The sequence below is a fragment of the Lagopus leucura genome, unplaced genomic scaffold (assembly GCF_019238085.1).
Source record: "Lagopus leucura isolate 7727_CA_CO unplaced genomic scaffold, USGS_WTPT01 105-20_obj-0_obj, whole genome shotgun sequence".
In the NCBI taxonomy this organism is placed as follows: Eukaryota; Metazoa; Chordata; class Aves; order Galliformes; family Phasianidae; genus Lagopus; species Lagopus leucura.
Window position 1 is genome coordinate 75558 of NW_024968773.1, and position 27813 is coordinate 103370.

The 27813-nt window shown below is 61.5% G+C and overlaps 6 protein-coding genes across 10 annotated transcripts in view; 3 read left to right on the top strand and 3 right to left on the bottom strand.

The window, feature by feature from the left end:
- Nucleotides 1–31: 31 nt before the first annotated feature.
- FAM193B (family with sequence similarity 193 member B) lies at nucleotides 32–8550 on the bottom strand. The gene is made up of 11 exons (XM_042894721.1): nucleotides 8257–8550; nucleotides 6451–6690; nucleotides 5574–5796; nucleotides 5035–5244; nucleotides 4192–4606; nucleotides 3017–3212; nucleotides 2466–2702; nucleotides 902–1916; nucleotides 631–706; nucleotides 423–520; nucleotides 32–125 (listed from the first exon to the last, which is right to left on the bottom strand). The coding sequence occupies exons 1-10, from the start codon at nucleotides 8548–8550 to the stop codon at nucleotides 424–426; spliced, it is 3003 nt and encodes a 1000-aa protein (XP_042750655.1). The 3' UTR covers nucleotides 32–125; nucleotide 423.
- Nucleotides 8551–9562: 1012 nt separating this feature from the next.
- Nucleotides 9563–13242, top strand: LOC122193841 (lateral signaling target protein 2 homolog). 3 transcript variants are annotated; one of them, XM_042894724.1, is made up of 13 exons: nucleotides 9563–9638; nucleotides 10288–10428; nucleotides 10502–10639; nucleotides 10741–10943; nucleotides 11017–11106; nucleotides 11190–11279; nucleotides 11367–11468; nucleotides 11539–11769; nucleotides 11883–12001; nucleotides 12072–12185; nucleotides 12388–12486; nucleotides 12595–12710; nucleotides 12789–13242. In XM_042894724.1, exons 1-13 carry the CDS (start codon nucleotides 9597–9599, stop codon nucleotides 12912–12914), a joined length of 1611 nt encoding a protein of 536 aa, XP_042750658.1. In that variant the 5' UTR covers nucleotides 9563–9596; the 3' UTR covers nucleotides 12915–13242. The 3 variants fall into 3 exon arrangements, with proteins under 3 accessions (XP_042750658.1, XP_042750659.1, XP_042750660.1); XM_042894725.1 differs by having other exon boundaries at nucleotides 12598–12710; XM_042894726.1 differs by lacking the exon at nucleotides 11539–11769.
- A 553-nt stretch (nucleotides 13243–13795) lies between these two features.
- Nucleotides 13796–15033, top strand: MXD3 (MAX dimerization protein 3). The gene is made up of 5 exons (XM_042894752.1): nucleotides 13796–13956; nucleotides 14032–14061; nucleotides 14136–14250; nucleotides 14336–14507; nucleotides 14576–15033. The coding sequence occupies exons 1-5, from the start codon at nucleotides 13796–13798 to the stop codon at nucleotides 14683–14685; spliced, it is 588 nt and encodes a 195-aa protein (XP_042750686.1). The 3' UTR covers nucleotides 14686–15033.
- A 104-nt stretch (nucleotides 15034–15137) lies between these two features.
- PRELID1 (PRELI domain containing 1) lies at nucleotides 15138–16886 on the bottom strand. The gene is made up of 5 exons (XM_042894751.1): nucleotides 16754–16886; nucleotides 16338–16563; nucleotides 16149–16262; nucleotides 15852–15930; nucleotides 15138–15421 (listed from the first exon to the last, which is right to left on the bottom strand). Exons 1-5 carry the CDS (start codon nucleotides 16843–16845, stop codon nucleotides 15285–15287), a joined length of 648 nt encoding a protein of 215 aa, XP_042750685.1. The 5' UTR covers nucleotides 16846–16886; the 3' UTR covers nucleotides 15138–15284.
- Nucleotides 16887–17043: 157 nt separating this feature from the next.
- RAB24 (RAB24, member RAS oncogene family) lies at nucleotides 17044–19252 on the top strand. Its single transcript, XM_042894746.1, has 8 exons — nucleotides 17044–17176; nucleotides 17582–17650; nucleotides 17730–17808; nucleotides 17893–17960; nucleotides 18070–18169; nucleotides 18472–18522; nucleotides 18614–18676; nucleotides 18855–19252. Exons 1-8 carry the CDS (start codon nucleotides 17060–17062, stop codon nucleotides 18917–18919), a joined length of 612 nt encoding a protein of 203 aa, XP_042750680.1. The 5' UTR covers nucleotides 17044–17059; the 3' UTR covers nucleotides 18920–19252.
- A 100-nt stretch (nucleotides 19253–19352) lies between these two features.
- The window catches only part of NSD1 (nuclear receptor binding SET domain protein 1), a 56635-nt gene continuing 48174 nt past the window's right edge, over nucleotides 19353–27813 (bottom strand). For all 3 annotated transcript variants that reach the window (XM_042894743.1, XM_042894745.1, XM_042894744.1), the window contains one exon: nucleotides 19353–27299. In XM_042894743.1, coding sequence (XP_042750677.1) covers nucleotides 24964–27299 — 2336 coding nt within the window. In that variant the 3' untranslated portion in view covers nucleotides 19353–24963. The remainder of the gene's footprint in view (nucleotides 27300–27813) is intronic.

Here is a 27813-nt window from a genome sequence, read left to right on the forward strand (position 1 = left end):
ACACGGCATCGCCTCCTCCCGCGCGGGAGAATTGGCCCTACGGATCCCCTCAGAGACCAAACTTCCGCGGAATGCGTACAGCACAGCTCGCCCCGCCCGCGGGGCGCGAAACAAAGCAGCAGAGGCTGGGGTTAAATAAAATAAAAAATTAAAAAGTTCTTTATTGGGTCCAGCACAGGCCTTCCCCCGCGGCGCAGGGAGCCGGGCGGAGAGGGCGAGGGGACGGTTGGGGCGGGGTGACCCCGCGGTGGGGAGGAGGAGGTGGGGGGAGCCCCGGGGGCCCCGCGGGGCAGGAGAGCACCGGGGTCCCCGTAACGGGGGACCCCATAGAGGAGAGCCGGGGGCCCCCGGGAGGGAGTGACGGGGCACAGTGAGGAGAGCGGAGCGGCCGAGGGTGGGGAGGGGGGGGGGAGGCCCCGCACCTCACTGCGCTGCGCTGGAAGTGGTTTTCTTCAGGGTGAAGTTGGTCCAGTTCACGGCCACCTTCTGCCGCGTCTGCTTGGCAGAGTCCAGACAGAACCTGGCCGGGAGAGAACGGAGCCCCAGTGAGCGACAGAGCCCCCAGAACCTCAGCCCCCAACCCCAGGCAGGGTGGCCTCACATACACCCTGCCAGGAGATGCTGCCTCACCTCTTGAAATACTCCACTTCCCGGTCAGTTTCATCCATCTCTACACTATCTAAGTCCTTGGGTAGGAACACGTCATCTGGCAAGCAGAGCACAAGGTCACCACAAAACAGCAACACCCCTAAAACCCAGCTGTTCCCAGCAGGACAGTGCCAGGGATGGGACCCACACACATGAGGGCAGGACAGGAAGGAACCTGGCAGCAGGCAGGGCAAGGGCTGGGGAAGGGTCCACAGCAGCAAGAGCACGGCAGGGCAGAGCTGCAGGCACTCACCGATAGAGGTATTGGATTTCTCCACCTTGTTGCGGTTCTTCCTGCTCTTGCCCTTGGGCTGGGGGGATTCCCCCAGGGCAGCAAGGGGAGGCAGCTGCCGGTCCCCAGTGGCTGGGGTGGGCAGCTGCACCAGATCTGGCAGCTCAGCTTTGCCCTCTCCCCTCCGACCTTTCCAATCGCTGCTTCTCTCCTTCTCTGGTCTGGCAGTGCCGCAGCCCCAGGGTTGCGCCTTGCCACTCTCCACCTCAGTGCAGCCACCCACCCGCTGTGGCTCTGCAGTGCTGGGCTTCGAAGGGTGCTTGGTTCCCAGCACCTGCCCCTTCACACCAGAGTTCTCCAGCCTGGCCTGGCCACTGAGCACCACAGCACCATCCCCTTTCTTCACCTGCCCGCTCTGCCGCTTGTTCTTTCGCTGCCGACCCCCTGCCAGCACCTGCTCTGATGGCTCTGGCTCCTTTGGCTGCAGTCCCTCCTTGGGCTCTGGGCTCTGCCCACCACAGTCCACAGCAGAGTCTGCAGCCTTGGACTGAACCCAGATCATGCGGGACAGGCTGGGCACGGCGCTGAGGCGCTTCACCACGCCGTTCTCGGTGGCCGTCGGGGCCAGCGGCAGCTCCCCTGGCCCATCACCCCATCGAGGGCCCAGCTCACCCCGCAGCAGTGTGTGGCTCTTGGTGGGGCCCAGGCTGAGCGGGGCGAGGGCCAGGTCTATGTCCTGCAGGTCAGAGGAGCCATTGAGGTGAGAGATCAGGTTCTTCTGCTCCAAGACAGCTGCCTTCTTGGGGAAGTCATTGACATCTAGGTTGAGATCATAGACACTGAAACTGGCCCGGATGGAATCCTTGATGGTGTTCTTGATCTCCTGCAGCCGGCTGCTGAGGAAGCTGTTCACACGCTCCAGCTCCAGCTCCGGCCACTCCAGCAGCTTCTCCTCAGCTGGCTCCCTGCTCTGGCTGTTTGCAGGGGCACGCTCTGCACGCTTCTGGGCCTCTGCCTCCAGCTGGGCTTTCTCCTCCTGCAACACAAGTGAAGATCAGATGGGCCAGGAAGACGTGTGCAAGCCACACACCAGCCTAGCCAGGCAGCAAACCAACAGCCAGTGTTCAGCATGGCTTTCCCAAGCCTTCCACTATCCTCAAACTGCTGAACTGTCACACATCCCCTGCAAGCACCACAAAAGCAACCATACTGCACAGAGGACACCACTCTGGGCACGAGGCACCAGTGAACAGCACAAGCCTTCATAGCACAGTTTTCCACTACAGAGACTGTCAGAACTACAACACACAACAGAGCAGCTTAGCCTTCCCCCCAAATGCTTTAGGTAGAGATGCAGGGAAGTCCCCAAAGAACTAGACACTGACGCTAAGTCAGGAGAAGGGCAGCAAAGGGCACAGAGCTCAAGAAACCAAACGGAACGAAGTGAGAGAATGCAAAGCCCCACCAGCAGCAGTCTTGCCCTGACCTTCTAAAAGGAGTAGGACAGGCCTCCCTCTTGCCCACTTCTCCCGCCTTGCTTAGCTAGGCAGGACACAGAGCAGCACTTCCCTCTGCCCAGCCTCACCTTCTTCTTCTGCTTGTGCCGTGCCCGCTTGGCTGCCTTGGCACTGTTCAAGGGCTTGGGCTCTGTGCTGTTGATGTAGTCCAGCAGCTCATCCACATTGCGGTGGTCCACAGCAGGCTCTCCTGAGCTGTTGTTGTGCCCTAGTTTTTGAGGCAACTCCTCTTTCCTCTTGGTGAGGCGCGAGCGCAGCTTCTCCCGAATCTCAGCGTAGTTGCGGCTTGTGGGAGCGGCTGGTGGCTGTGGGAGGTGAGAGCTGTCAAGCCTGGCAGGTACCAGAACCAGTGTGACACGCAGGCAGCCCCAGCTTCCACACTAGCCACCCATCGCTCTCCCCAGTCACTCCTGTCCCCAGCACAACCTTTACTGAACTCCTTTCCAACATAGCCACAAAGATGATTAGAGGCCTGAAGCACCCTGATCTGACAGGGTACACATACTGGCAGAGAAAAGCTGTGGCCAGACCTTCCCACCTGCATGCTCTCCACACACCAACGTTACATCACAGAGCAGAACACAAAGACCAGAGGTGACTGCAGAGTGGTCTCACTCACCGCGTTGTGGCCGAAGAACTCACAGTAGCAGCAGTCACAGAACTTCCCATCTTTCTGGTTGGTGGAAGAGGAGGTGCAGGAACTGCGCTCTGAGCTGCTGTCCTCATCCTCCCCAAGACCCTCATCTGCCTCACACGGCTGCGGCGGATGGCAGCTGGTACCATTCGGGAACTTGTGTCCTTTGCAAGACGGGTCCCTGAGGAGAATGGTGAGAAGTGAGTGCAAGCAAAGGAGCTCAAAATCATCCCACTAGGTGTATAAGAACACCTTTCCCGAGGCACCCTGTGCCAGAGCAAAAGGATTTGCAGGGCAGACAAACCCCAGCCCCCTGCACCCCCTTTCTGCAAGGAAAATGCTGTAGGAGCCCGTGACAGAAGGTATTCCTAACTCTTCACCCCCCAGCACTTCTAGCAGGCAGAAGGCTGGCCCACCAGAGTTCCAGCAAGCAGTGTCCCCTGCAAGGCCACGAGCTGATCCCAGGGCAGGGAGCGGTACTCACTGGGGGTGGCAGGTAGCACAGGTGAGAAACACTGGAACTGCATGCAGCTGCCAGACATCCCCACGTGCAGGCAGGCCCGACTCCCACAGGCACAGACCACCCAGTTCAGGGACAGGGCAGCCAGGGCACGGCCCACAGCACCATTCCTCTAGCTCCAGCTCGAGACTTGTCTGGCCCTCCGCAGGGAGAGCTAATCAGCAGAGAGGAACCAACACCCTCGACTCAGCATGCTCTCTTCCAAGGCACAGGTAGCCCAAAGAGGGCCAGGGGAGCAGGCGAGCAGAACCACCAGTCCACAGGCTTCATCTTCTTGAAAACCATTGCCCAGTGCCTCAGCTGCCCGATGGGTCTCACTGACATGGGTCCTGTTGGCCAACAGCAGGTTGACCAGGCGGTTTCTTTGGGTCTTTTAGCTGGAGGAGCAGTAAGCAAGCAAGCAGTCTCTTCTGCACCACAGTACTAAAGGACAACCGCACAGAGAAGACATGTAGGGAGAAAAACAGCTTAACCCTTAAAGACCAGGGGTCTACAACAGCAGAACTGGCCCATAAACACAGGCTCTCTGCACCACCATTCCAGAGTAGTCAATCCCTCCACAGGGGAAATTGCATCCTTGGGCAGGGGTGGTATCACCCAGTGAGGAGAGGCTGGAAACATGCAGGGCTCATCCACTCACCTGTTTGTGCCGGGCAGTTGGTGGGAGGCAGGCGGAGGGATGAGCGAAGTACTGCAGTGCCCATTGCAGGGATGAGCGCAGCCCGAAAGCGGAGGTGGCATCTTCAGCAGCGGCACATTGGCGGGGGGCAGGTGAGGGCTCTTACACGACCCTGGGCTGTGCGAGACTGCGCCGGTGGAAGGGGACTCTGATGCTGGCTTCGGGGCTGCTGCCTGTACGCTGGGTGCAGGGAAGAGTGCAGCCTGCGGGGTGGTGCCCAGCGGGACGTGTGGAGGGGAGCCGAAGGGTCCTGGGTGGGCAGGCATCTGCTTGGAGGGAACCAGCGCTGGTGGCTGGGAGGGGAGCCCAGTGGGACTGTTGGGAGGAGCAGTGAGGTCCGAGTGCTGATGATGCTCTGAGGAGTGGAAGGCTTCACCTGCAGACAGGCAGAAGCAGAGACAGTCAAGTGACAAGGCCACACTCAGAGATAATCCTACAGCCCAAACGCACATGGGTCCCTGATCTCAAGCTTAGGCCAGCCTAGAGAAAGGCAGAAGACCTTTGCCCCAGGTCTCTACTAGTACCAAGAGGTACCATAGCACCAAACTTCAGCCTGGGTTGCTCCGGAGGGAGCAGAACAGACAGCACATCTGCATGGGCTTCTTCTACAGTGACAAACCCTGTCCTCCCCACCCAGGTACTCAGGTTAAAAGCCAAAAGTCATCTCTGCTTGCAATGGGCCTCAGCAGCTTCATCTGCCCCACAGGTGCCCTGACAAAAAGGGCAAAACGTGGGGAAAGGCACAGGGGCAGAGAAGGCAGCGGGCCGGGAGGATGAGGCCAGACCTACCCCTGGTACACGCACCTGGTGGGGTGGCCCTCCGGCACATGCTTTTGAACTGCTTCGGCAGCGTCTTGCAGAAGTCAAGTGAGGTAGGCAGAGGCGAGCCTGGGGCAGCACTGCCAGTGGCGGGGGAGGTTGTATGGCCATAGGGACAGGCCTTGAGCCCCGCCACCATGGCAGGAGCCTGGCTGATGCACTCTGAAGAGAGAGCCAGGCTGGAGTGCTTTTCACCTGCAAGGAAAGCAAAGCTAGGGCCTGGCTACTGCTGAGTGTCTCACGGCCATTTCCGGTGGGAAAAGCACTGCAGCCTTCAGCACAGCACTTCTGCCTGCAGCCACCCCACTCCACCCTGCCTGCAGCGTGGCATACTGACACTGCTGGAGCGATGCTCCCAGCAAAGCAAGACAATGCTTCAACGTCCCAGTACCCTCTGCCTTTGCTGCAGTAGAAGCCCTCTGCTGCCTGCCCCCGCCCACCAGTCAAGTTGCTTGTAAGGATACAGCCTAAGCCAGAGACCAGTGAGAAAGCTCTGCTCGACCCCACGACTGGCTTCAACTCACCTAGCGCAGCAGGGGGGGCCCCGAGGGGACTGCCCTGTGTGGCCCCGTTGGTATGCTGCGAGTTCCAGAGGCCCGAGAGCTTGTGAGCAGACAAGAAAGAGCTGGGGTCCCAGTCCCCTGAGTTCCCGTGGCACGAGGAGGAAGAGGAGGAGGTGGAAGAGGAAGAGGAGTGGGAACCACCCCCACAAGACTGCGACTTGCAGGATGTGTGGGATAACGAGACCTGGCAGGGAAAACACAGAGTGAAGTAGGAGCAGGGTGGGGGTGAGGCAGGAGACCTTTGCCCCAGGATGTTGGGGCCAAGACCCTCTCCACTGACCCCAAGCCCCTGCTCCTCTCACTGCCTCTATCCAGCAGATGGGCAGCCTGGTTCCCAGAGCCCAAGCCAACAGCCAGGTGGATGTCAAAGGCCACGTGCTGCTCCAGTTGTGTTCAGCATGGGCCAGGGTTAAACAAAGGCACACAGGAAGTCACTGCTTTGCCCTCAAGCTCTGCACAGGGGCAAGATCCGCCCTGCCATGCACTGCCCCTTTCACCTTGGCAACTGCAGCTCTGGCAAGACCCAGCATGGCAGCACAGAGCCAGGCAGCAGGCAGCTTGCCACAGGGCCAGTGCAAGAGGAGCACAAAGCAAAGTGTGGCATGGCTGGCAAAGCAGCAGCACTGCCAGCTCTGCCAGGTAGGCAATTCCAACACTGCACAGGCTGCCAGACAAGCCTCTGCATCATCCCCTACCCCTTCTGAGCAACACCCGAGGAGCTAAAGTTGGAGCGAGCAAGGGGCCTACAGACCCAGCTCACGCCACAGGACAATCAGCACTGCAAGGCCATGCTCCCGGGAGCCCCAGCCCTTCCAACCACTGCTCCCCAGCCGCGTACCGCCAGGGCCTGCTCCTGCACTGCCCGCCGCTCTTCCTCCTCCACACTCTTCCGGCAGCTCTGGCAGATCCACAGCGGCATTTCTCCCAAGAGGTTCTGCACGAGCGTTGGCACGAAGTCTGGTGGCAGCCTCTCACCCGGAGAAACCAGCCCATTGTGGGACGGGCCTCCCCAGTCCTTGCGCTCACGGTGGCAGAGCAGGCAGCATGTCTGCACGGACTGGTTGGTGGTGGGCAGCACCTGCAGTGGGACACACAGGCCACAAGTCACCCGAAGGACCTGCTGCAGGGCATCAGGTCAGCGCAGGTGCATGAAAGACTTCAGGATGCTGACTGCAAACCAGACTATTTTTTGCAGGCTGTATGTGGGTCTGCACCTTCTCCCAGTAAAACAGAGCAGCCTTGGGCTGCCCAGCTGCTGTCAGCCCAGGATGTGCCAGCTGTGGGAATTTCAGACCCCTGGGAGAACCAGGCTACGCTAAACCACCAGCCAGCACCACAACAGCCTGTGAGGCCACCAGCAACTCCCAGTGCACCTGTGGTACAGCAGCACCAAGAGGACCCTTAGAGCACAGCGCAACCCACAGATGTCTCCAGGCAGGGTTGACACGGGGGCCCTCAGCCACAACGCTCCCTGCTCATCCACTGCAGAACCCCACAGCAGCACTCACACATCCCAGGTCCTCCTGCCCGCCTCTTTGTTGTGTGCAGCTGGTGGCAGAGATGCACCAGGGTGGTGCTCTCCCTGCACAGAGCGGCAGGGCCAGGGCTCACAGCCCAATGCCACTGCACGCACCGGAGCCCAACCCTCAGCTCACCAGAGGCCCCGCAGCCAGGACCAGCTCAGCACGACATGAGAGCCCCCATTGTCTGCCACTGCGGTGGGCTCCGCAACAACGAGTGCACATTTAACTGCTGCCATGAAACAGATGGTGTCTCCTAGGCTCAAGGTGAAGCAAAGGTCAGAGGCCAAGGAGAGTGCAGGGGGGCACACAGCTCCCCTGCCCAGTGAGGCAGCCACGGCCTGGGGGCTATTGGGCCATCCCATGTTTCAGCAAGAGCAGGTGCAGCTGCTGCTCCATGCGATGGCGTTTCCCAGCACACCCAGAGCATGCAGGCAGAGCGGGAGGCTGTGCCCCGGGGGGGAGCCGTGTCCCGGACGACGGGGGGGGGGGGGAAGGTTGTGCCTCAGGCTCCCCGCAGCGTGCTCCGGGGATGGGTGCCGGGCAGCAGCCCGCAGCCCGCCCAGCCGCTGCTCCGCTCACCTGCGGCGGGGCTGGATCCCCTGCCAGGTCTGGGAGCACATCCTCGCAGCGCTCCGTAGCGCTCAGGGGAGAGACGGCAGCCCCCGGCGCGGGGCTCTGACCTGCAGAGGGCACGCGGGACTCCTCCCGAGCGGAGCAGCGGGGATGCAGCGCGGGGCGCGCCGGGCACGGGGCTGGCGGAGCCGCCCTATCTCCCGTGGCTCAAGGCGAGCGGCGTCGGCAGACGGGCTCCCAGACCCCGCCGCGGCAATTCCCTCGTCGCCGCGGGATGAGGGCCGCGCCCCCCGCTCGCACACGCCGGTGGGAGCCCCGGCACGGAGCCACCCGGCACGGCAGCGCGGAGCCCCGCGGCCCGCTCCCATCCCCGCGCCCCACGCGGACGGGGCCCGGCCCTGCCCGCCCGTCGCGACCCGAGAGCGAGCCCGGGGACGGCGCGGAGCCGGACGGTCCGACGCGAGGCCTGCCTGCCTCCCTGCCCGGGCCCCGCACCCAACGGCCGCCCCTCGGAACCGCCCCGCAGCGCCGCGCGGCCGTCCCGGTACCTGAGGAGCGGCTCTGCCCGGCTCCGCGCTGCCGCCCGCCGCTACCACCGCCTCGGGCGGGGCGGGCGGCTCCGGCGGCGGGGGAGGCGGTGGCGGAGGGGCGGGAGGAGGACCGGCGGCCCCTCCCGGACGTTCTCGGCGGTTCGCGGCGCCTCCGGCCACCGCCACCTTGTTCCGCCTGCGAGTCATGGCGAGCGCGGCCCGCCGCAGACAGGACAACAGCCAATATGGCGGCGCGGCCTGTCCGGCCCCTGCCTGGGGGGCGGCCCGGCGAGGCGAAGCCGTCGCCGCCATCTTCCAAGCGGGCAGCGCCGCGCGTTGTGGCGCCCCCTGGCGGCCGGAGGTGGCGCGGCGGCCGCGCGCGGAGGCTCCCCCGAGTCCCTGCGCCGCGCCCACGCGTGGGAGCTCCGGGGTCGGCGGCGATCCTCAGCGCCGGGCACACGGCTCTGCACCACCTGCAGGCTGCCGATCCGCTGATCCATCTCGGCCGCGCGGGTTTTCCTCGAGGTGTTGTGACACGAGTGGGTTCGCACCCCGTCCGCTCCCCGCTCCCGGGATGACGGCGCTACCCCCATCCCTTGGCGGCGTTCCGACCGCGCAGCCCTGCTGTCAGCACGGGGGAGGTCGCAGAACCCCGTGCAGGTCAGTCCCGAGCTCGGAGTGGGGCTTCCCCAGCCCACGTCCCGCAGCCCCGGGCTGCCCCCAGAGCTGTGGCACACCGCAGCAACAAAATCCCGGCTCTCAGCACCGACACGGCCGCCGCCGAGCCGAGTCCCCCTGGCCCCGGGGAGCGGCCGTGACTCAGGGACGTCCTCCGCCCTGAGGTGGAGCTGACAGAACGGAGCGGACTTTTCTGGCCGTGAATCGCCCGTCAGGCTTTCAGGCTTCTGAATTATCGGCGTCTGCAACTCCGCTTGGAAGCACAGAAGGAAGACCTGCTGTGTCGCAGCCGGGAACCGTCCCACGGAGAGACTCGCTGCGCCCCATGGATAGCGGTGGGGCTGGCACCGACGGAGCCCCAGGGATCGCGGGGGAAGGGAAGCGGGAACGGCGCACCCACACGGGGCACACCGGGCACCGCGCCCTGCCCGACGGGGATCCGCCCTCAGTAAGAAAGCGGCGAGAAACCGGTCCGTCGGGTGGCGACCGCTTCCCTGCACCGGGCCGTCCCCAGGTTCCGCCGAGGGCAGGGAACGTCCCGCCGGGTTTCGGCGACCGCGGTCCCGGAGGTGGGCAGACACCGCCCCGACCCGCCCCCGGGCGGTGCCCGGTGCCGGCCCGCCCCGTTGGCGAGCGGCGGGCGCGGGGAGCCGGGCGGCGGCAGAACTCCTGGTCACGCCATGCTGCCCGCCGCCCTCCGGAGATGGCTGCATCGGCCCAAGGTGAGAGCAGCGGCGGCTGTTCCCCGTTCCCGGTACGGTACGAGCAGCCCCGACGGGGCGGCCGCCATACCTGGAGTTTCGCTGCCCACGCGCTGCTGCCGGTGGGCACCTGGCGCCGAGAATGGGCGGGGGGGGGGGCGGAGCCCCCTCGCTGTGGAGCGGTCCCGGGGGTACCGGAGATGGGTGGCGGGGCTCGGGCGCTCGCAGGAAGCGAAGCAGAGCCGGGCCCTCCCGGAGCAGGGCGGGAGGAGGAAGCGGTGCCGCGGGCTCGGCCGGTGACTCACGGTGTGGCGGTGCCGGGGGAGCCCGACAGGACCGGGCAGCTCCGGGGCCGCCCCAGATCGCTGGGACCGATCCTCGGCAACCCCGGCCCCGCAGCCTCGGCCACCACGGGAGAGTTCTAGGGAGCGGTCGGGCGGGGGTGAATTACCGGTGCCCCTGCACTCCCTACCCGCAGCCTTCCTGCAGACCTTTCACCCGCTGCCGTGTTTACGGCCCTGTATGGATCTGTGCCCACACTGCCGGGATGAGGGCGAGCTTGTTCGTCCTGCTCTGCTCTGGAGAAACTGAGGGATGGGTGGGGACAGCGGGGCGGCTCCATCTGGGGCCCCGCCGTGTGTGAGCCCCATCGCTTGTCCTCTGCCTGCAGCGCTCCGACCCCCGGCTGCTCTCGCAGTTCTTCTTCGCCGATGAGCGGGTGACGCGGGTGGTGGCCGAGATCAACGGGCTGGATGCTGAGCTGGACCCGCAGCAGTACCTGGTGCTCCTCAACCAGCTCCACGTCAGCCAGGTGCGGCACAGTGACCTCAGCGCACGGCTCATGGCTCTTGGGGTGGCCGCGGTGACGTCTCTGTTCCCACCAGGCTCAGCTGCTGGCAGTCATTGAGCACATCATGGAGGAGTGCATCCCCACGCAGAGGCACAGCCGTGATTACCTCGTCAAGTTCCCTGAGGAGCTCTTGGTGGACAACCTGGGGAACCACATGTTGTTTGCTGCTGAGGTCAGCCCCTGAGGAGGGGATGACAAGCTGGGGGTGAGCTCCAGGCTCTGTCCCCTGGCTTCCCTTGGTCCCGGTTCCTGACACATCCCTGGTCCCGGCAGTGTCTTCTGGCAGGGACCTTCCTTGAGGTGGAGGAGGCGGATGGGGCACAGCTGAGGCCGCGTGCCAGGAACCTGCTGTGCAGCCTGGAGCTGGTGCGGGCACTGCTGCGGGAGCAGAGCCTGAGCCATCCCAGCACCTACCCTGAGCCCGTGCGGGCTGCACTCATCCAGTTTGACCGCCTGTTTGCTGAGTTTGAGCTCAGGTGGGGACTGGGTGTTGAGGCTGTGGGGGCTCAGTGGGGTCCAGTGGCACCTCACTGACCCCCAACTTTACAGCTACGTGTCCTCGCTGGTGGCAGTGAAATCCCCTGATGAGATCTACAGGCAGCAGGAGATCATTGTGCTCTTCTGTGAGACAGTGGAGAGGTGGGGACACGGTGTGCTGGGGAGGGCATGAAGCATCCTCCTGGCATCACCCCAGCCCCATTGTAAGGCTGTGTGCCCCCCAGAGCCCTGCGCTTGGGCTATCTGACCCAGGAGATGATTGATGGCTACGAACCACTGCTGATGTTCACCATCCCTCGCCTGGCCATCATCAGGTGCGTGCAGCCCCCTGCCCCACCAGGAGTGCCCGGGGTGGCCTGTGCTGATCCCTCCACCCTATGTTCCGTGCTGTCCCCTTACAGCGGTCTCCTCATCTACCCTGAGGGTCCACTCAGCCTGGAGCGCAGCCCTGAGCAGATGTCACGGGTGTTCAGCCCCTTCTACAACCTGCTGATGAAGATCAGGTATGTGGGCAGCAGGGTAGGGGGCAGCAGTGTGGGCATGACGTGGGGTCACGCTGTCCCCTTCCTGCAGGGATCTGCTGTGGGTGCTGTCAGCAGAGGAGCTGTGCCTGCTGGAGAGGAGCCTTTGTGCAGTTGAAGCAGAGGATCCCTGCAGCTCAGTTACCCCACCAGCCTGGGGGGAAGTAGTGCCCAGAGTGGCACCCCCTACTCTGTGGGGTCTCCTGGAGAGTCCCCACACCACCCCTGTACACCACAGTTTTATGGGGAGGTTGGGTGCAGTGGACAACCCATGCACAGAGAGGCACGTGGGGGTCTGCTTGGGAGGGAGCACGGATGGGGTGTGCCGATCCCTGCCTGGTGGGATAGGGCTTTTTTGTTCCATGCGGTGGGTGACGATCACCTCCCCACACACAGCCCCCAGCACCCCCCGGGGCCACGGCTGGAGGCCACACTGGGTTCCCGCCGCTCAGAGCTGCGCTCCCACTACAGCAGCACTAAGGACATGCTGCACACCCTCTTCGTCTGTATTTCTGGTGAGTGAGTGCTGCGTCCCCCTCCCGACCCCATGCTCACAGAGTGCCCTAAGTTCACACCCCCATACAGGGGTGGCTGATCAGCTCCAGACCAACTTTGCCAGTGATCTGCGCAGCATCCTGAAAACCGTCTTCAAGATCGTAGCCTCACCAGCAGAAACCTCAGAAGAGACAGGCGGCAGTAGTGCGTAACAGGGCTGGCACGAGACATGGCTCCTCCTGTCCCCGGGGAAATGGGGCTGTGATAACAGCGTGGGGACAGCATAGCCACAGTGCCCAGCTGGGGATGCTGGCAGCCATCGCGTGCAACATGTCCCACCCACGGGGACACTCGCGGGGCTGAGCCCTGCCCCGGTTCAGACAGATAAATAACTTTGTCCCCACAGAGGATGAGGACGGCGAGCTGTGTGCAGGTGATGTGCCCCACGTGGATGACTGCCCCCTGTGCCCCAGCCCCAGAGATGCCACCGGGCTCCAAAGGGCAGGTAAGGGGCAGTGGAGCTGGAGGGCGGTGCCAGCTGGGTGGCTGTGCTCTGACCGGGGCAGGGACCCCTGGTAACCCTGCCGTTGCTTTCCCCTTCACATTTCCCCAGCAGGAGCGCACAGACGGCCCGAGTGGGTGCCGGACAGCAGCAGCAGCCACTGCTCTGCCTGCCGTGCTCCCTTCACCCTGCTGCGCCGCCGCCACCACTGCCGCAGTTGTGGGAAGGTACGGGGGGGGGGGGGGGGCGGGGCGGGGTGCGGGGCTGCAGGGCCGTGGTTCTACTCGGTGCCGCTCTCTCTGCAGATCTTCTGCGCCCGCTGCTCGCCGAACACCGCTGCGCTGCCACACTACGGCCAGCCCAGACCTGTGCGTGTCTGCACGCACTGCCACGCCACGCACCTCCCGTCCTGGCGTAGCCGCACCCGCTGACGGGCCCTGGCTGCGGGACGCGGCTGTGGGGCTGCTGGGCAGACCCCGTACCCGTGGGGCCAGGTGGGCGCAGGACCGCTCGCCCCGTGCCCGCAGAGCCTGGCGCTGCTCCATCCCCAGGGCTGAAAACGCGCCTTGTTGCGGTTTTGCTTCGTTGTGTTTTTTTGCAGGTGAACTTTGGCTGCTGTCGGGCCCAGGGCAGAGTCTCTCCCCCCCGGGACCGTCATGAGAAGGGCGCGAGCAGCCCTCACGTGACGGCACCGCCCGGGGGCCGATATGGGCCGGGCCCTCGGGGGGCTCCGACACCGGCGGGATCTTAATAAAGAGATGGAACAGCCGCGTGGGCCGGGCCGAGTGCCGCGCCGGGGTGGGTGGGAGCTCACGCAGCGCGGCTGCAGAGGTGCGCGCGGCCTGCAGGCGCAGCCAGGGGCGCACACGAAGGTGCACGGCTGCGCCTGCCGCCCCGCGCGTCCACGTGCACGCAAGCACGTGCCATCCGCGCCCGTTCAGCGCACACGCGCGCCACGTACGCACGCCTGCGACGCGCGCGGGCCGGACGCGCACACGCTCACGACGCTCGCAGAGACGCGCACCCGGTGCGCACCCACGTGACGGCCGCGCGCTCCGACGCGCCGGGGAGGGGCCGAACGCGAGGGGGCGTGGCCTGCGTCCGGGCGGGCGTGGTCTGCCGCGAGGGGGCGTGGCCCCGCCCCGCTCCGATTCAAATTTGAAGCACGAGCTTTCCCGCCCGAAGTTGTTTCCCCGGCGCGCCGACGTCAGCCCCGCGGGGCCGCGCGCGGCCAATGGGCGCTCCCGCCGCCCGGCCCGGCCCCGCCGCCACCTCCCGCGGCGCCCGCACCCGGCGGGGCCCGGCCGCAGCCATGGAGCGCGCGGCCTCCAGCATCCAGGTGCTGCTGCAGGCGGCCGAGTTCCTGGAGCGGAGGGAGCGGCGCGACCGGATCGCCCCGTGCCTGGCGGAGGCCGAACACGGGTACGCCTCGCCGTGCCCTGCGCGGCTCCGCCAGGCCGGGGACGGCGGCAGGTGAGCGGCGCGCGGGGGGAGCGTCACCGCCTCCCGGTGCCGGTCCCGGTGCTGACGGCCCGCGCTCTCCCTCAGGTCGGTGCACAACGCGTTGGAGAAGCACAGGTACCGGCGGGGGAACGGAGCGGGGCGCGGGGCCGGGCCGTGCCCTGTTGCGCTGACCGCCGTCCCGGCCGCAGGCGGGCGCAGCTCCGGCGCTGCCTGGAGCAGCTGAAGCAGCAGGTGCCGCTGGGCTCGGGGCCGGCCCGGCCCACCACGCTGAGCCTCCTGCACCGCGCTCGGCTGCACATCCAGGTGAGCTCAGCCCGGCGCCGGTGGAGGGGAGGGGTCCGCATCCCTCCGTTCTCCCTCAAACCTGACCGCCCGCCGGGTCCCGCAGCGGCTGCAGGAGCAGGAGGTGAGAGCGCGCCGGGTGAAGGACCGCCTGCGGAGCCGGCAGCAGAGCCTGCGGCAGCGGCTGGAGCAGCTGCTGAGCCCTGGCGGGGCCGAGCGGAGCCGTGCCGACAGCCTGGACTCGTCACAGCTCTCGGAGCAGTCGGGCTCAGACGGAGGTCTGTATGAGGGTGATGGGGGGGGGCATTGGGCGGCCGCTGGGTGCTGACCCTGCCCCTCTGCGCAGAGGAAGCCGAGGTCGACGTGGAGGGTGCAGGGCTCGGTGCGGAGCCGCTGGTTGGCTTCTGCACCGGGAAAGACCACAGCTACTCCAGCCCCCGCAGCCCCTGGTCCTGACAGCACTGTCCTCCAGGACACACGCCACATCGACCCGGGGCTGTGGGGGGCATTGGGTGCCTGGTGCATCCCTACCCCAGGTGGCTGAGTAGAGCTGGATGCTGGGCCCCACTCTGCACAGCAAAGTACTGGGGGGGCGTGGAAGGCACTGGCAAACAGCCTGGCCCCAGTGGGGACGTGCCGTGATTGTGTACAGTGGACGCAGGGCAGTGCCCACCCCCCAGATGCAGCTACAGGCTAGCCCTGCTGGAGCCAGGAAGGGGAAGTAAGCATGCTTAGCAATGCTTCGTGCCCCCACCATACCCTGACTCCTCTCTCTTGTATATACTGATACTATTATTGCAGTAAAGGCACTTGGTTAAACTGTGTCTGCTTCTTGCCTGTGGCCGGCAGGACTCGCTGCCTGCATCCATCCCCAGAGCTCTGCTCCAAAAGCCCAGCCCTCAGCCAAGTCAGAGGTGGAAGTCGACTCTTTAATGATAATTACATCTTAGGATCTAACAGCAGCTGATTGTCAGACTTTTACAGTTAAAAATATAAAATTTAAGGAGGCTCCTATCTGTTCTGGTGTAGCCCAGCTCTTGCCTGTGTCCAGCTCCTCACACGAACTGCTTCTTCTTGGTGGCTGCCTTGCTTGCTAGGTCCTTGGCTTTTTCTGTAGCAGCCAGAGCTGTCTCCTTTGCTTTCTCAGTTGCTTCCTTTGCTGTCTCCACCAGGGTTTTAGATGGAGCTTCTCCTGAAACACACAAGTTGTTGACCCGACCCCAGTTGCCTCTGCACCTCAGCTGAAACAAGCTGGGTGAACCATGTCCTGCCTTCTCCTCCACACAGGAGAAACCCAGCCCTGTGTTCCCAACCCACATGCATTACAGCACGTCCCAGTGAGTTCCAGGCACGTGACAACTGCTGCTCTGCTCCCCCTTCTGTCCGTGCTCCACCCCTGCCCAGCCTCCACACAGCACAGCCTGGGCCTGGCTGTACTGCCTGGCAGCTCCACTCCGGAAGAGCAGTTGTTCTTGTGAGGGCAAAGGCAAGGGGCAAAGATGTCACAGTCAGTTTAGCTCAAGCTGGGGCCTACGCATGGACTGGAGCGATGCCAGCATGACCTGCATCTCCCAGAGACTTGTCCTACCCAGCCCTGCCCTACCCTACCCTTGGCTGTTTACCTTGCATCCTTGCTAGCACGTATTCAAATCCTTTAGTGCTCTTGGTCACGTTGCTTTTGAACCTGGCCAGACCAAACTCCTGCAACAGAAAAACTTATGGAGGTGCAACCAGCAGTCCTTCCTCAGGCTCTGTCCCAGGCTGAGCAATCCCAAATATTTGGTGGCTCTGGACTCCCCAAGAGGTCACAAAGATTGGGAAGCGATGGGGAAAGGGGGAAAACCAGCACAGGGCATGGGTACAGCAGTGACTGAGCTCTTGAAAGAGATGGCACAGCAGGGGCTCTATGCAGCACTCACCTGGACTGCCCGTGAGACGCCAAAGAGGCTGGAGGAGACCCAGGCCTCGCGCTTCACTTCAGTCCAGCTGCTGTTCTCAGGGTTCACCCGGTAGACGCAACGCTCCTCCACTGCCTGCAGGGAGCACAGCGCAGCTGTGAGCGCTGCCCGGGGGCCTCCCGCACCCACCCCCAACCTACCTACACCCACCATCAGGCGCGCGTGATTGATGTTCCAGGTGAACGTGGTCATGGTTCGGTTCTTGGGGTCCACGATTGAGTCCTCCAGGATGTAGACGGAGTGGGCGACGTTGGCCGGGAAGAAGCGTTCGGCCCAGCGCGGCATGCGGTTGGTCTTGGTCAGGAGCCGCCGGGAGAGCAGCTTGTGGTCCGCCGTCACCTCCCGGTGCACGATGTCCTCGGTCAGGACATGTTTGCTGAAACGGAGAGAGGGGAAACGATGGTCAGAGCCCGCTCCCGGCCATCCGGGCCCCACCCGGCGCGGGAGGCGGCACGTCGGGACCAGCTGAGGGGAGCGGAGGACGCTGGGCCTGCGGGGCCCTGGTACAGGGATTCCTCGGGGCCTCTCCGGGGGATGAAGGAGGACCTCCGGGGGCTGCGGCGCACCTGTAGGGGTTGGGGTAGCGCTGCCAGAAGGCGGCGAAGACCTGGTCCCAGGGCCCTTTGAGGACGCCCAGGCTGGCGCAGTACTTCCCCATGGGCTCGGGCTCAGGGCCGCACCGCCGCGCCCGTTCCGGCCCGCGCCTGCTGGGCGGCCGCCATGCGGCCCCTACCCCCGCCGCGCAATTCCTCCTCGCTCGCACGTACTTCCGCCGTCAAGCCCCGCCCCCGTGCACTTCCGCCTTAAGCCCCGCCCCATCGCGCCGCCGCTTCCGGCGCCTCGGCCCCGCCCCGGCCCGGCGCGGCGCGAGGATGAGCGGGCGGCGGGTGGACGCCAAAGTGGTGCTGCTGGGCCAGGAGGGCGTGGGCAAGAGCAGCCTGGTGGAGCGCTGCGTGCACCGCCGCTTCCGCGCCGGGCCCTATCAGAACGTGAGGATCCGCGGCGCGGCTGCGGCCCGACTGTCCCCTCCGCGTCCCCCGGCGGTCCCCGGGTCGGGTGTCCCAGGGCCTCCCCGCCGTGTGCTCCTGCCCTCCCCTTCCCTTCCACGTCCCCGGGCCGGTCCCCCTGAGTCGGGTCCCCACGGTGCCCCCACGGCTCCGCTCTTCCCGCGCGCCTCTAAATCCCCCATGTCACCCTGCCGTCCCCGGAGCGTCTCCCACACCTCCGTCGGCCAAATTCCCCCCGTGCCTCTGTGCCGGCCTCCGCCGAGTCCTCGTGTCCCCACCCCAGTGCCGTGTTCCACCGCATCCCCAACTCGTGGGTTCCCCTTTTGTCCCCATTTCAGACCCCTCTGTGCCCCCCCCGGCCTCACCGTACTTCCACCACTTTTGCAGACGATAGGGGCTGCGTTCGTGGCGAAGGTGCTGTCTGTGGGGGAGCAGACGGTGACACTGGGGATCTGGGTGAGTGCTGAGCACAGAGCACCGTCCCTGCTCACTCCCTGACCCCCCCCACTGCTGACCGTTCCCCCTGTTCCCCCAGGACACAGCGGGCTCCGAGCGCTACGAGGCCATGAGCCGCATCTACTATCGTGGGGCGCGAGCTGCCGTCGTCTGCTACGGTGAGGGCTCGGGGTTGGTGACAGCGACAGTGGGTCTGGGGGGGACACTGGGGCCTGGGGCAGGGCCTGACACCTCTCTCCCAGACCTCACCAACAGCAGCAGCTTCCAGCGCGCCAAGTTCTGGGTGAACGAGCTGCAGAACTGCGAGGAGGTAACACTGAGGATGAGTTCTGTGTTGGGGTTGTTTTCTGGGTGGGGGCTCGTGGAGAGGCTGGGGACAGGGAGTGGTGGCAGTGCCTGCTGCCCTTGTGCTACTGTAGGGCTGCCGGATCTACCTGTGTGGCACCAAGAGTGACTTGCTGGAGGAGGACCGGAGGAAGCGAGACGTTGACTTCCACGACGTGCAGGACTATGCCGATGGTAGGGCCTTTCCCACCGCCCAGATCCCACAGGGCCCAGATGCTGCATCTGCCCCTCTGTGGGGGCTGTGGGGGCTCCCTGGGCAATGGGGCTTTGGCTCTGCCAGGAGCCTCCTCAGCATGGCATGTCCTGGCGTGCAGGCCAGGGCTGGTGCCAGCTTAGCCTGGGGAAGTGCACAGTTGTGTCCTGGGCCCCTGCCAGTGCACTGGCAGCAGCCACAGCTGAGGGGTGGCCCTGGTGACAGCTGAGCTGTGGGCACGTGCTGTGCCCACAGCAACAGCTAATCTGGGCCTTTATTTCAGAGGTCAAGGCAGAGCTGTTTGAGACCTCCAGCAAGACAGGACAGAACGTGGGTGAGTAGCCCCATGCCGTAGCAGTGCCATGAGTGGCTGTGTGTGGGTGTGGGGAACTGTGGACACCCACACTGCGCCTTGATCCCTGCAGATGAGCTGTTCCAGAAGGTGGCTGAGGACTACGTCCACTTCACTGCCTTCCAGGAGATGACAGGTGAGCACCCACTGCAGGGGGATCCGCAAGGAAGGTTCAGAGAACTCACAGGTCCCTTTCTCCTTTGCTGTCTCTGTAAGCTTTGTTGGGAAGGATGTTCTCTCTGGGCTTTTGGGTGGGCTACGTTCAGCATCACTGCACAGAACTGTCAGCAGCCTCCTGCTCCATTCTCTTCCAGAGGAGAAAGGTGTTGACCTGGGCCAGAAAAGCAGTTCCTACCTGTACAGCTGCTGCCACCACTGAGATCTTCAGCCAAAAGGGAACTGCTGGTGCGGGCTGCCTGCCCCGCTGCTCTTTGGACTCCGTCTGTTTTTTACCTGCTGTATTTTAGCTGTGTGAGAAGCTGTGTGCAAGGGAAGCGCAGCCCCATGGATCACTCCGCTCCCTGGCCTCGGTGTATGGAGCTGCGCGGTGCTGGGAGCCGCAGGTGCCCACCGAGGTGCCCCTGCTGCCTGTTGGCAGAGACCCAGCAGCATCCATAACTTATTTTCTTGGAGATGTCGCCCGATTCTTTGCGGATTATTTAAGCGTCTTCTATCACGGTGTACAATGTAAATAAAATGCATTGTGGTCTGAGACCGGGTCACAGGCGTGATGCCGGCGCCGTGTCTGGTGGCTGCGGCCCAGCCGCCCTCACCTGCTGCCCAAACTCATCAAGACAAAACACAGGAGGACATCGAGAGTAAAGTTAAACTTTACTTTACAGTAATTTTTCTTCTATATACAAAGAATTACAGTACATGTTCTGGGAGCACCTGGGCAGGGCAACCCTCTTTTCATTATAAGTTTCACATACACAGCCAACAGTCTAAGGGGAGCAAAATGAAAGTAATCAATGGTCCAAGACTCCCCCCTCTCCCTCTTCTAAAAATAATATACATGCTGGAAATATGTAGGTTTCTCTCACCCGCTCTGGCATTCCCGCTTAGAGCTGACACGTGAGACCCGGGCAGCTCAGTGTGACCACACGACCCCAAGGCCCCCCACATGGGCACCCCCACTGCAGCCACTGCTCCCTTCAGCGGGGCCTGAGGGCCGCAGTCCTCTATCCACCAGCACCCCACAGGCAGCAGAGCCCGGCCTTGAGCCCACCACGACCCCTCGTACCCTCCCTGACAGCAAGGGATGGGGACAGGTAGCAAGGGCATCCCCTCCCTTGGTTCTGCATGCCCAGGGCTATCCCCTCTGAGCTGGGATGGGGCCGCACTCCCCGGGAGCACCAGCTAATGACAGAGGATGCTAGGAACCCGACACAGTATCTGACACAGCCACTCTCATCCCGACCTGCCAGGGCCACCCCCAGCTCCAGCCCAGCTTCCCCTTGAGCTCCCCGCTGCTGCTGCTGCTTCTCCTCAGAAGTTCCCAGTGTCTTAAAAAACAAAACAAAACAAAACAAAACAAAAAACCAACACAAAACCCAGTTCCTTGAAGTCAACAACTCGGAAACATCAGAAAAACAAAAACTGAAACCAGCTCAGTACCAAACGGACACACAGAACATGCAGTTAGCGGACGCCTGGCTGCTTCACGCGGCTCCACTCGCTGCCTGCGCTCACAGGGCTCAGTGCTGAGAGCCTCAGAGCCACCACAAATGGGAGGAACGTGGTGTCCCCCAGCTCAGGAGACGTGCCTTGTCCTGTTTTGGTCTCACACACCAAAGCCCAGCCCCAGCGACAGCCTCCGGCCCACGGGCTGGGAGCCGTGAGTTCAGCCCTACTGTGCTAAGCTGCCGAACGATTTACAATAGCACCACGATAGCCCAAGAGCTTAACCAAGGGCAAACTGATTAAAACTTTACCTTGAAATAGGACATAGCAACACCCATTTCTCAGATTTCCCTAGGAGGTAGATTCAGCGCTGTAGGGACTGTCCATCACTGCTGCTTCCCCAGCCCAGGCGCACGCCATCCCACCGCCCTCGGCCCCCACGGGATCACTGTTGGAGAAACTTCCCCCCTCGAGCTGCCTGAGGGGCGGCCCCAACCCCACGGCCCCCGGCAGCCCCTGTTGGCATCGCTGCTGCAGGAACCATCAGCACAGAGCCTTGGTGGCCAAAGCACAGCACAAGCGCTCACCGGACGCGGGCGGCTGCCTCCGTCGCTTCCTTTCAGAGCAGCTGCACATTTTGCCACTTTGCTTCAACATTCACTCGCTGGCAAAGACTCATCGGTAGTTTAGGGCAAAGCACATTACAAGCAGGTTACAAGTACGGCTATTCCAAACACCAAGCAAAATCAAGTTAAGGCTGAAATTAAAAATAAACAAAGCGTTGAAGGTCCGAGGTTGCTCACACCAACATCCTGCTGTAACACCATCAGCACAAGCAGCTCACACCACGGCGTGCTCGGGTTAAAGCAGCTGACCAGGCATTACATTTAAGTCTGCTTTTTTATTCTTCTCCCCCATGAAACATGGCTGCAGCTCCTCCAGCATCCTAAGCTGCATCTCCTCACCCCTGATACAGGACTGTTCTGAAGCTTTAATCACACATCTCACCTCCCAGATTCAGTGGGCACACCTGTAAAGCTGTGCCTGTGCCTGGGGGGGTTAATGCCACATTGTAATGCATGCACCCACAGTACGAGCTGGATGGTTTGTGCATGGAAGTCATTCTGGTTTGGTTTTGTTTTGTAAAGAGCAAAAGGTTTAAGCTGAGAACAGCAGTACGGAAAGCTACCTGAGCTAGCAGGCATTGAAGGATGGTATGGAGTGATCCCTTATGGCATTGCTTTCCCACCAGCTTCAGCAGAGCCCTGGCAGAAGCACAGCCCCACAACCTGGAGCTCAAGGGCTGAGCCCAGCAGGAGGTTGCTCACTGCCTCCAGCACTGCACAGCAGGCGGATCCTGCCCACACGAGCTCCTTCACCAGCCCACAGCGGGGCACTGAATGGGGCCATGCTGTGAGATCAAGGCCACAGCAGCTGCCCCCAATGCTCTGCTTGGAGCAGGGGCAGCCCAGCCCACCAGCAAGCACACAGACAAAGCACGTGCATGGCTGCCAAAGATTCCAGCCCCTTGCGCAATGGGAAGTGAGGCCAAACCTACAATGCACTGCCATGGAGCTCCATCCTGGAACACAGAAGTAGCAGCTGCCCCGGATTCACCCCGTTATCAGATCTCTCTCACTAAAAAAAGTGCTGTTGTTAGACCACAGGAGCTGCCACGCTGCAGCAAAGCTGGCCAGCCTCTACCTGCAGCATCACAGGAGGTTGGAGCAGACTTTCAGCCATTCCTCCTGCATGAGCAGCCAACCAGGGCTACGTGTTTTCCTAACTCCATGATTCAAACTGGCTAAACTCTGCAAGGCAGCAAAGAATTGCAGGAAATGAACCCGGCTGCTTCAGTACATGCCTCCAAAGCTGTGCTACCAGCTGCCACCACCAGCGAGAGGCACCTCCTCCTACCAACCACCACCTCCTACCACCTCCAGGTGAGGACAGGCTGGGAGCAGCAGGGGACCTTTCCCCATGCTTGGTCAGGATATTTTATGGGGTGACTCAGCACAGTCACTCCCAAAAGCACGAACACACAGAACCCTGTGGATGTCTGAGAAGCACTGCTGATCTGACACATCACCGTCTGGGCTGAGGGAAGGGCAGCTCACTGAAGTCAGTGTTCCGATGTAGATGGAAGGCAGCAAGATGGGAGCTTGGATCTTCGTGGAAAAGGCATTAAGGGAGAGAAGAAGAGAGGCAGGGTGCAGTCTGCTGCAAGGAGTAAGGCCGTGGTTTTGAAATGCCATGCAACAGTTCAGTCTGCATTCATTGCTGAAAACAAGCTCGGAGAACACTGCTCGCTGCGGGAAAGGCGCTGCTGCCGCGGCCCTCGCCCTACTGTTGGAGCACACGATTCACAGAAGTGATTCTTTTCAAACCTGCGCTTGTGAGAATTCATCGAGAACTCCTCCATTTTACAGATTTAAAAAAGCCTGCACCAAAAATATTCACAGTTTATTTTTCATGAAACAAATAACTAGTTAACACGTGACAAAGCAAAGCGGAGTCGGACAGAGCAGCGCAGATACCTGCATGGTTACAGCTGGAGCTGGCGGGGCGGCTGGCACGGAGGTAACCCTACTTACACAATCTACATGACTACGTCCAGCTCATGGGAAGGCCTATAAATGCGAATTCAAGGTTTATTTTCCTTCTCACACAAGATAAATACTTAATATACTTATCCTCATGACCATTTTTTTTTTATTTTGTTTAGAAAAGTTGAATGCCCTTAGATTATCTTCTCTCTCAATGGCTCTGAGGAGTTGTCCTGATTCCCTTTGTGCAGGAGTCGTGCAGAAACACGAGCTGCTTGCATTTCCCGTTTCAGCAGCAAGCAGGAATGGACCTGCCAGTCTTCCCGGAAAAAAACATCATTAAACATTAAGTTTCCATAAGCCATAAAGCTTTTTGAAGTTGCTAGCTATTCTATAAAGGATCTGAAATGATTCGGACTAGAGAAGAGATGCACCACTCACCGGTAACGTCCTGCTCTGCCAGGCAGGCCTGGCCTTGGCAGCAGGGCATTGCTGTGGGGCGCACGCATCAGCAAAGGAGAACGGGTCAGGATTTGTCTCAGCACAAGCGTCTGCCTCCCCTCAAAGAAAACTGCAAAGCTTGTGACCGCACGCTTTGGGAGCAGCAAGTACCTGCACACCAAGAGCGACCAAGGACCTGCTTCCATGTCAGCAGGAAAGGGTCAGGCCGGAGCAGAAGCCTCCCCTTCCTGAGCGCCCTGCAGACCTGCCCCAACGAGAAGGATCCGCGGAGCGGCGGTGCTACCTGACCAGAGAGCTCAGGCATAGCAGAGGTCAGGTGATGGAGAGCAGGAGGGCACACAGGGTCAGCAAGGCTCCCTCAGCAGCACTGCCCACCACACACTGCTCCAGCATGCACCGGGACGCTCCTGCACACGGCCGCTCTGCTGCCTTAATGCTTGAGAAAGCTGTTTTCACAGCAGGCCTCGTCTGGGCACCCACCAGGTGACAAAACAGCTCCTCAACTGGAAAAGGAAGAAGAGTCAAGAAGCAAGCCAGCCAGCTGCTAGAGCCCACTGTGTTCCAGTGTGAGAACTACGATTGGGTCGGAAGGACACACGCGCACACACACACACACACCAACATAATCCAGTTAATTCAAGTCTCCTTTGGTTGTAGGCGAGTTAAGCCAGAAGTCACCCAGGGGAAGGTGTTGAGGTGGATCCCGGTACAGACGGCCCCTTTGCCTCTGTGCGGCAGAGCAAACAACACAGGCTTCGCTCGCAGCTCCGCAGTGCATCGTGCTGCTGGAAGACCTGGTGTGACGCAAGCACCTCCTGCACACATCTGAGGCAAGGAGAGAGAAGACTGTGAAATCTGCTGGCTCACGGTGACCAGTTGAGAAGAGAGCGGATGGAAATTTCACAGGGAGCAGCGGCACCGTGTGCAGGCCATGCACAGCACCAGGGAGAATTCGCTCTGCCTGACTGCTATTGCTGTTGTATAGGTCGCGATGTTTGCCAAGTACAGGAAGCACTCTGCATGTCCTGTGCTAAAGGATTAAGACGCAAGAAGGAAAAAACTGCCAGATGGCTTCTTCCAAGATCTCTTTTCTCCCTAACTTCCTTCAGATTCCCTGTTTCTTGGACCTGGGCAGTCGTGTAAAGGAGTCTACATGGATATTGCATATTGCTGGAGAACTGCACTGGCCAGGTGCAGCAGGCTCCTCTCCGAACTCAGCTGGAGACGATGCTTGTCCTTCAGTGAACCGCACACGTGGCACAGCCCAGCGAACACACGGACAAACCTCACACAGCAAAACCCTGCAGGGCAGACAACACATAAACCTTGTCCCTGCTTCTACAGAGGCTGGCAAGAGTACACGTGACTGCTCACTGATCCCTGTGGCATCTCCGGCCCCAGGGCAGCCTCACTGATCTGCTTCCTCTGAGCAACAAGAGCGAGGCCCCTCGCTGTTCTGGGGAACCTGCCTATGAATTGGACCTGGAGCTTGAACACGCTGGATCAGTAACGTGACCATTTCAGTGGAATTTGAGATTTTACCCAGAGTGGACTCTTTATTTCAGCTTTACCATTTGCATAAGGAAGAGGAAAAGGTCACGGATGCTCTCTCCCTTTGGCTGGGCCACACTCAGACTGAAGTGAATGTCCTTGCTCATGTCACGAGAGAATACGGATGGGATGTGCACGGGTTAGGGGCCGGGCTCAGGGAAGTGATTAAAAAAACGAAACAAAGAATTTCCCCCTCCCTAAACATTAAAAGATTGGAACCTGCCTCCCACGTTCACCAACCTCACTTTGGCTCTGAGTCGGCCAATTCGTGACAGACAGAATCCTGGTTATGAGCTAGCGCTGTGTTTTGTTCAGGCAAAGGGTCCTGCCCCCGAGGAATACGTACTTTTCCAGACAGCCAAGAAATCTGCTCAATTGTCTGAATGTTCGTGACAATCCACTGTGTCTGCTCCTGGGGTACTGGTGCTTCCCTGGCAGGCCGTGGAGTCTGCTCAAACACGCACAATCTCTCTGATGTCCAAGGGGTTTGCTCTGTGGGGACCGAGGCCACTTCCCAGCTAGGCTGAAGTGTCGGCTCTGGTAGCTTCTCTGCTGTCCGGGGAGACTGCTCTGCAGGTGTCAGGGCTTTTGCAGCGGGCCAGTGGGTTTGCTCGTGTGTCTGCAGTTTCTCTGTGGGCCAAGGTACCTGTCCAACATGCGCCACAGCCTTTCCAGCAGACCAAGAGATCTGCTCGCCAGCTAACATGGTCCTCTCCTTCTGCTGGGGGCTCAGCTCTGCAGCAGGGGCTCCCCTCTCCTTGGGCTGGGCGTTCTGGTCGACGGGCCGCAGCGCCTTCTCAGACAGCAACAGCCTCGGAGCTGAGGCAGCCGGGGCTTTGTCCAAAACTTGAGGCCGAGGAGCCACAGCAGCGGCCAGCTTGTCTGATGCCTGAGGCCACGTGGCTGTGAGAGACGGGGGCCTCTCCAAGAGCTGAGGCCGGGCCACCCCAGAGCCGAGCGCCTTCTCCAGAGGCAGGGGCCGCAGGGCTCCAGAATCAGCAGCCTTCTCCAGAGGCAGGGGCCGCAGCACCCCGGGGCTGAGAACCTTCTGCATGAGTGGGATCCGCAGAGCCCCCGAGCCCAGAGCCTTGTCTGAGGGCAGCACGTGCGGCGACCGGGAGCCATGGGCCTTCTCAAGAGGCAGTGCCCACGACACCCCTAAGCTGGAAGCCTTGTCTGTGGGCAGGATCCGTGGCATCCCTGAGGCGGGAGCCTTCTCTGGAGCGAAGGCATGGAGTGCCCCGGAGCTGGGAGCCTTCTCCACGGCCGAGACTCGCACTGCCCCAGAGAAGGAAGCTTTCTCTGGAGATGGGAGTCGTAACACACCTAACCCAGGAGCGTTCTCCATGGGCAGGATTCGTGACACTGGGGAGGTGGGGACGTTTTCAATGGGCAGAGGCCACAGCACCTCAACATCAGGGCTGAGAATCTCCTCTGATGCTGGGATGTGCGGCATTGCAGAGCTGGGAGACTCTTCCACGGGCTGAGGCTGCGGACTCTGGGCAGAAGCTTTGCTCAGCAGCTGAGGCTGCTCGGCCACAGGAGGCTCATCCACTGGCTGGGACTGCAGGGTCCCCGCCGCGGCGAGAAGTCTGTCTGACAGCTGCGGATGCAGGCATTTTGCAGGAAACTCATCCAGCAGCTCTATCTCCTGGGTCTCGGTGTCAATGAGAGACTTGTCCGATAACTCCAAAACTTCAGCGATGGCTGGAGGTTCATCTGACAGCTGGAGCAGGGCACCAGCAGGAACCAGCGACCCGTCCAGTGAATGTGGAGTTCCTGGAGGAGATTTGCTCTGCAGATGAGGCTCCGAGACATCGCCAGAAGACTCATCCAGAGGCCACAGCACCGCGTTGGTGGGGGGTTTGTCAGGCTGCTCAGGCTTCAGCGCTAAAATGATGGGCTGCTTCTCCGGCTGCAGCCGTAGGGACAGGGCAGCCTGGGGCCTGTCTGACGGCTGCAGGCGGAGTGACAGCGTAGTGGGAGGTTTGTCCGAGGGCTGCAGCCGGAGCGACAGGGTGGTGGGGGGTTTGTTGGATGGCTTCAGCCTCAGTGACAAGGTTGTGGGGGGTTTATTTGACGGTGGCAGCCTCAGTGCCAGGGCAGCAGGCGGCTTGTCCGGTGGAGGCAGTCTCAGGGCCAGGGTGGTGGGGGGCTTGTTTGAGGGCTGCACCCTCAGGGCTAAGGTGGTGGGGGGTTTTTCTGACGGTGGCAGCCTCAGCGCTAGAGTTGCGGGGGGCTTTTCTGGTGACTGCAGTTTGAAGGCCACAGACTGAGGCAGCCTGTCCAAAGGCTGAATACTCGGGTCTGTATCTGCGGGCGGCTGCTCTGGTGGCTGGGTGTCATCGCCGTTAGTCAGTGCTCCCATGGGAGGGACATACTCACGGATTTCTCCTGGCTCTAGAGGGTTAGGCCCGCAGGGATCGTGCTCTGTGCAGCTTAAACGTCCGTCCAGCTTGGAGATGAAGAGCATGCCTTCCCGGTGCTGCTTGCAGAAGGATCTGGGGCACATCTCACAGAAGGAAGCTGCTTCCTTACCACACATATCACACTGATGCCACGGGCACTCCCATTTTCCTACAGTACAAACAGAGAAGAAAAGACATAACTTACGAATGGTATAAAGAGAAGATGCATGCCCAGAATCCCTCCCATACAGAGGTAACACCTCTGTAATACTCCTGTGCAATCCTACATGTTCTTCTCAGTACCTGCCATAGCTCCTAGGCTTGAAGGGCAGTTAACAGGAAGCTGCATCCTTGGAAGCAACATGAAGCAGCTTATATTGGTCATAATTGTGGTGTGTCAGGTCATACCAAAAAGTCCATTTGGCTCAAGTGTGACACTAACCTGTACAAGTCTCTAGAGAAGAGTAAACACCCTGGTTTGCACACCTTTGTCTCTCTTATTTCCAGGCAAGAGCAGGAATTGCAGAGCAGAAATGCGCAATAGACTGTTTAAGTAGATGTTTCAGGTTCATCTAAGCCTTTGTTAGTTCTAAGCCAACATCCTCCCTTCCTGTTTATCAGAAAGTAGAAGAGGGCAGTGGACATCAGGGAGTATATTTCTCTTGTCTCTGTAAATAGAGGTA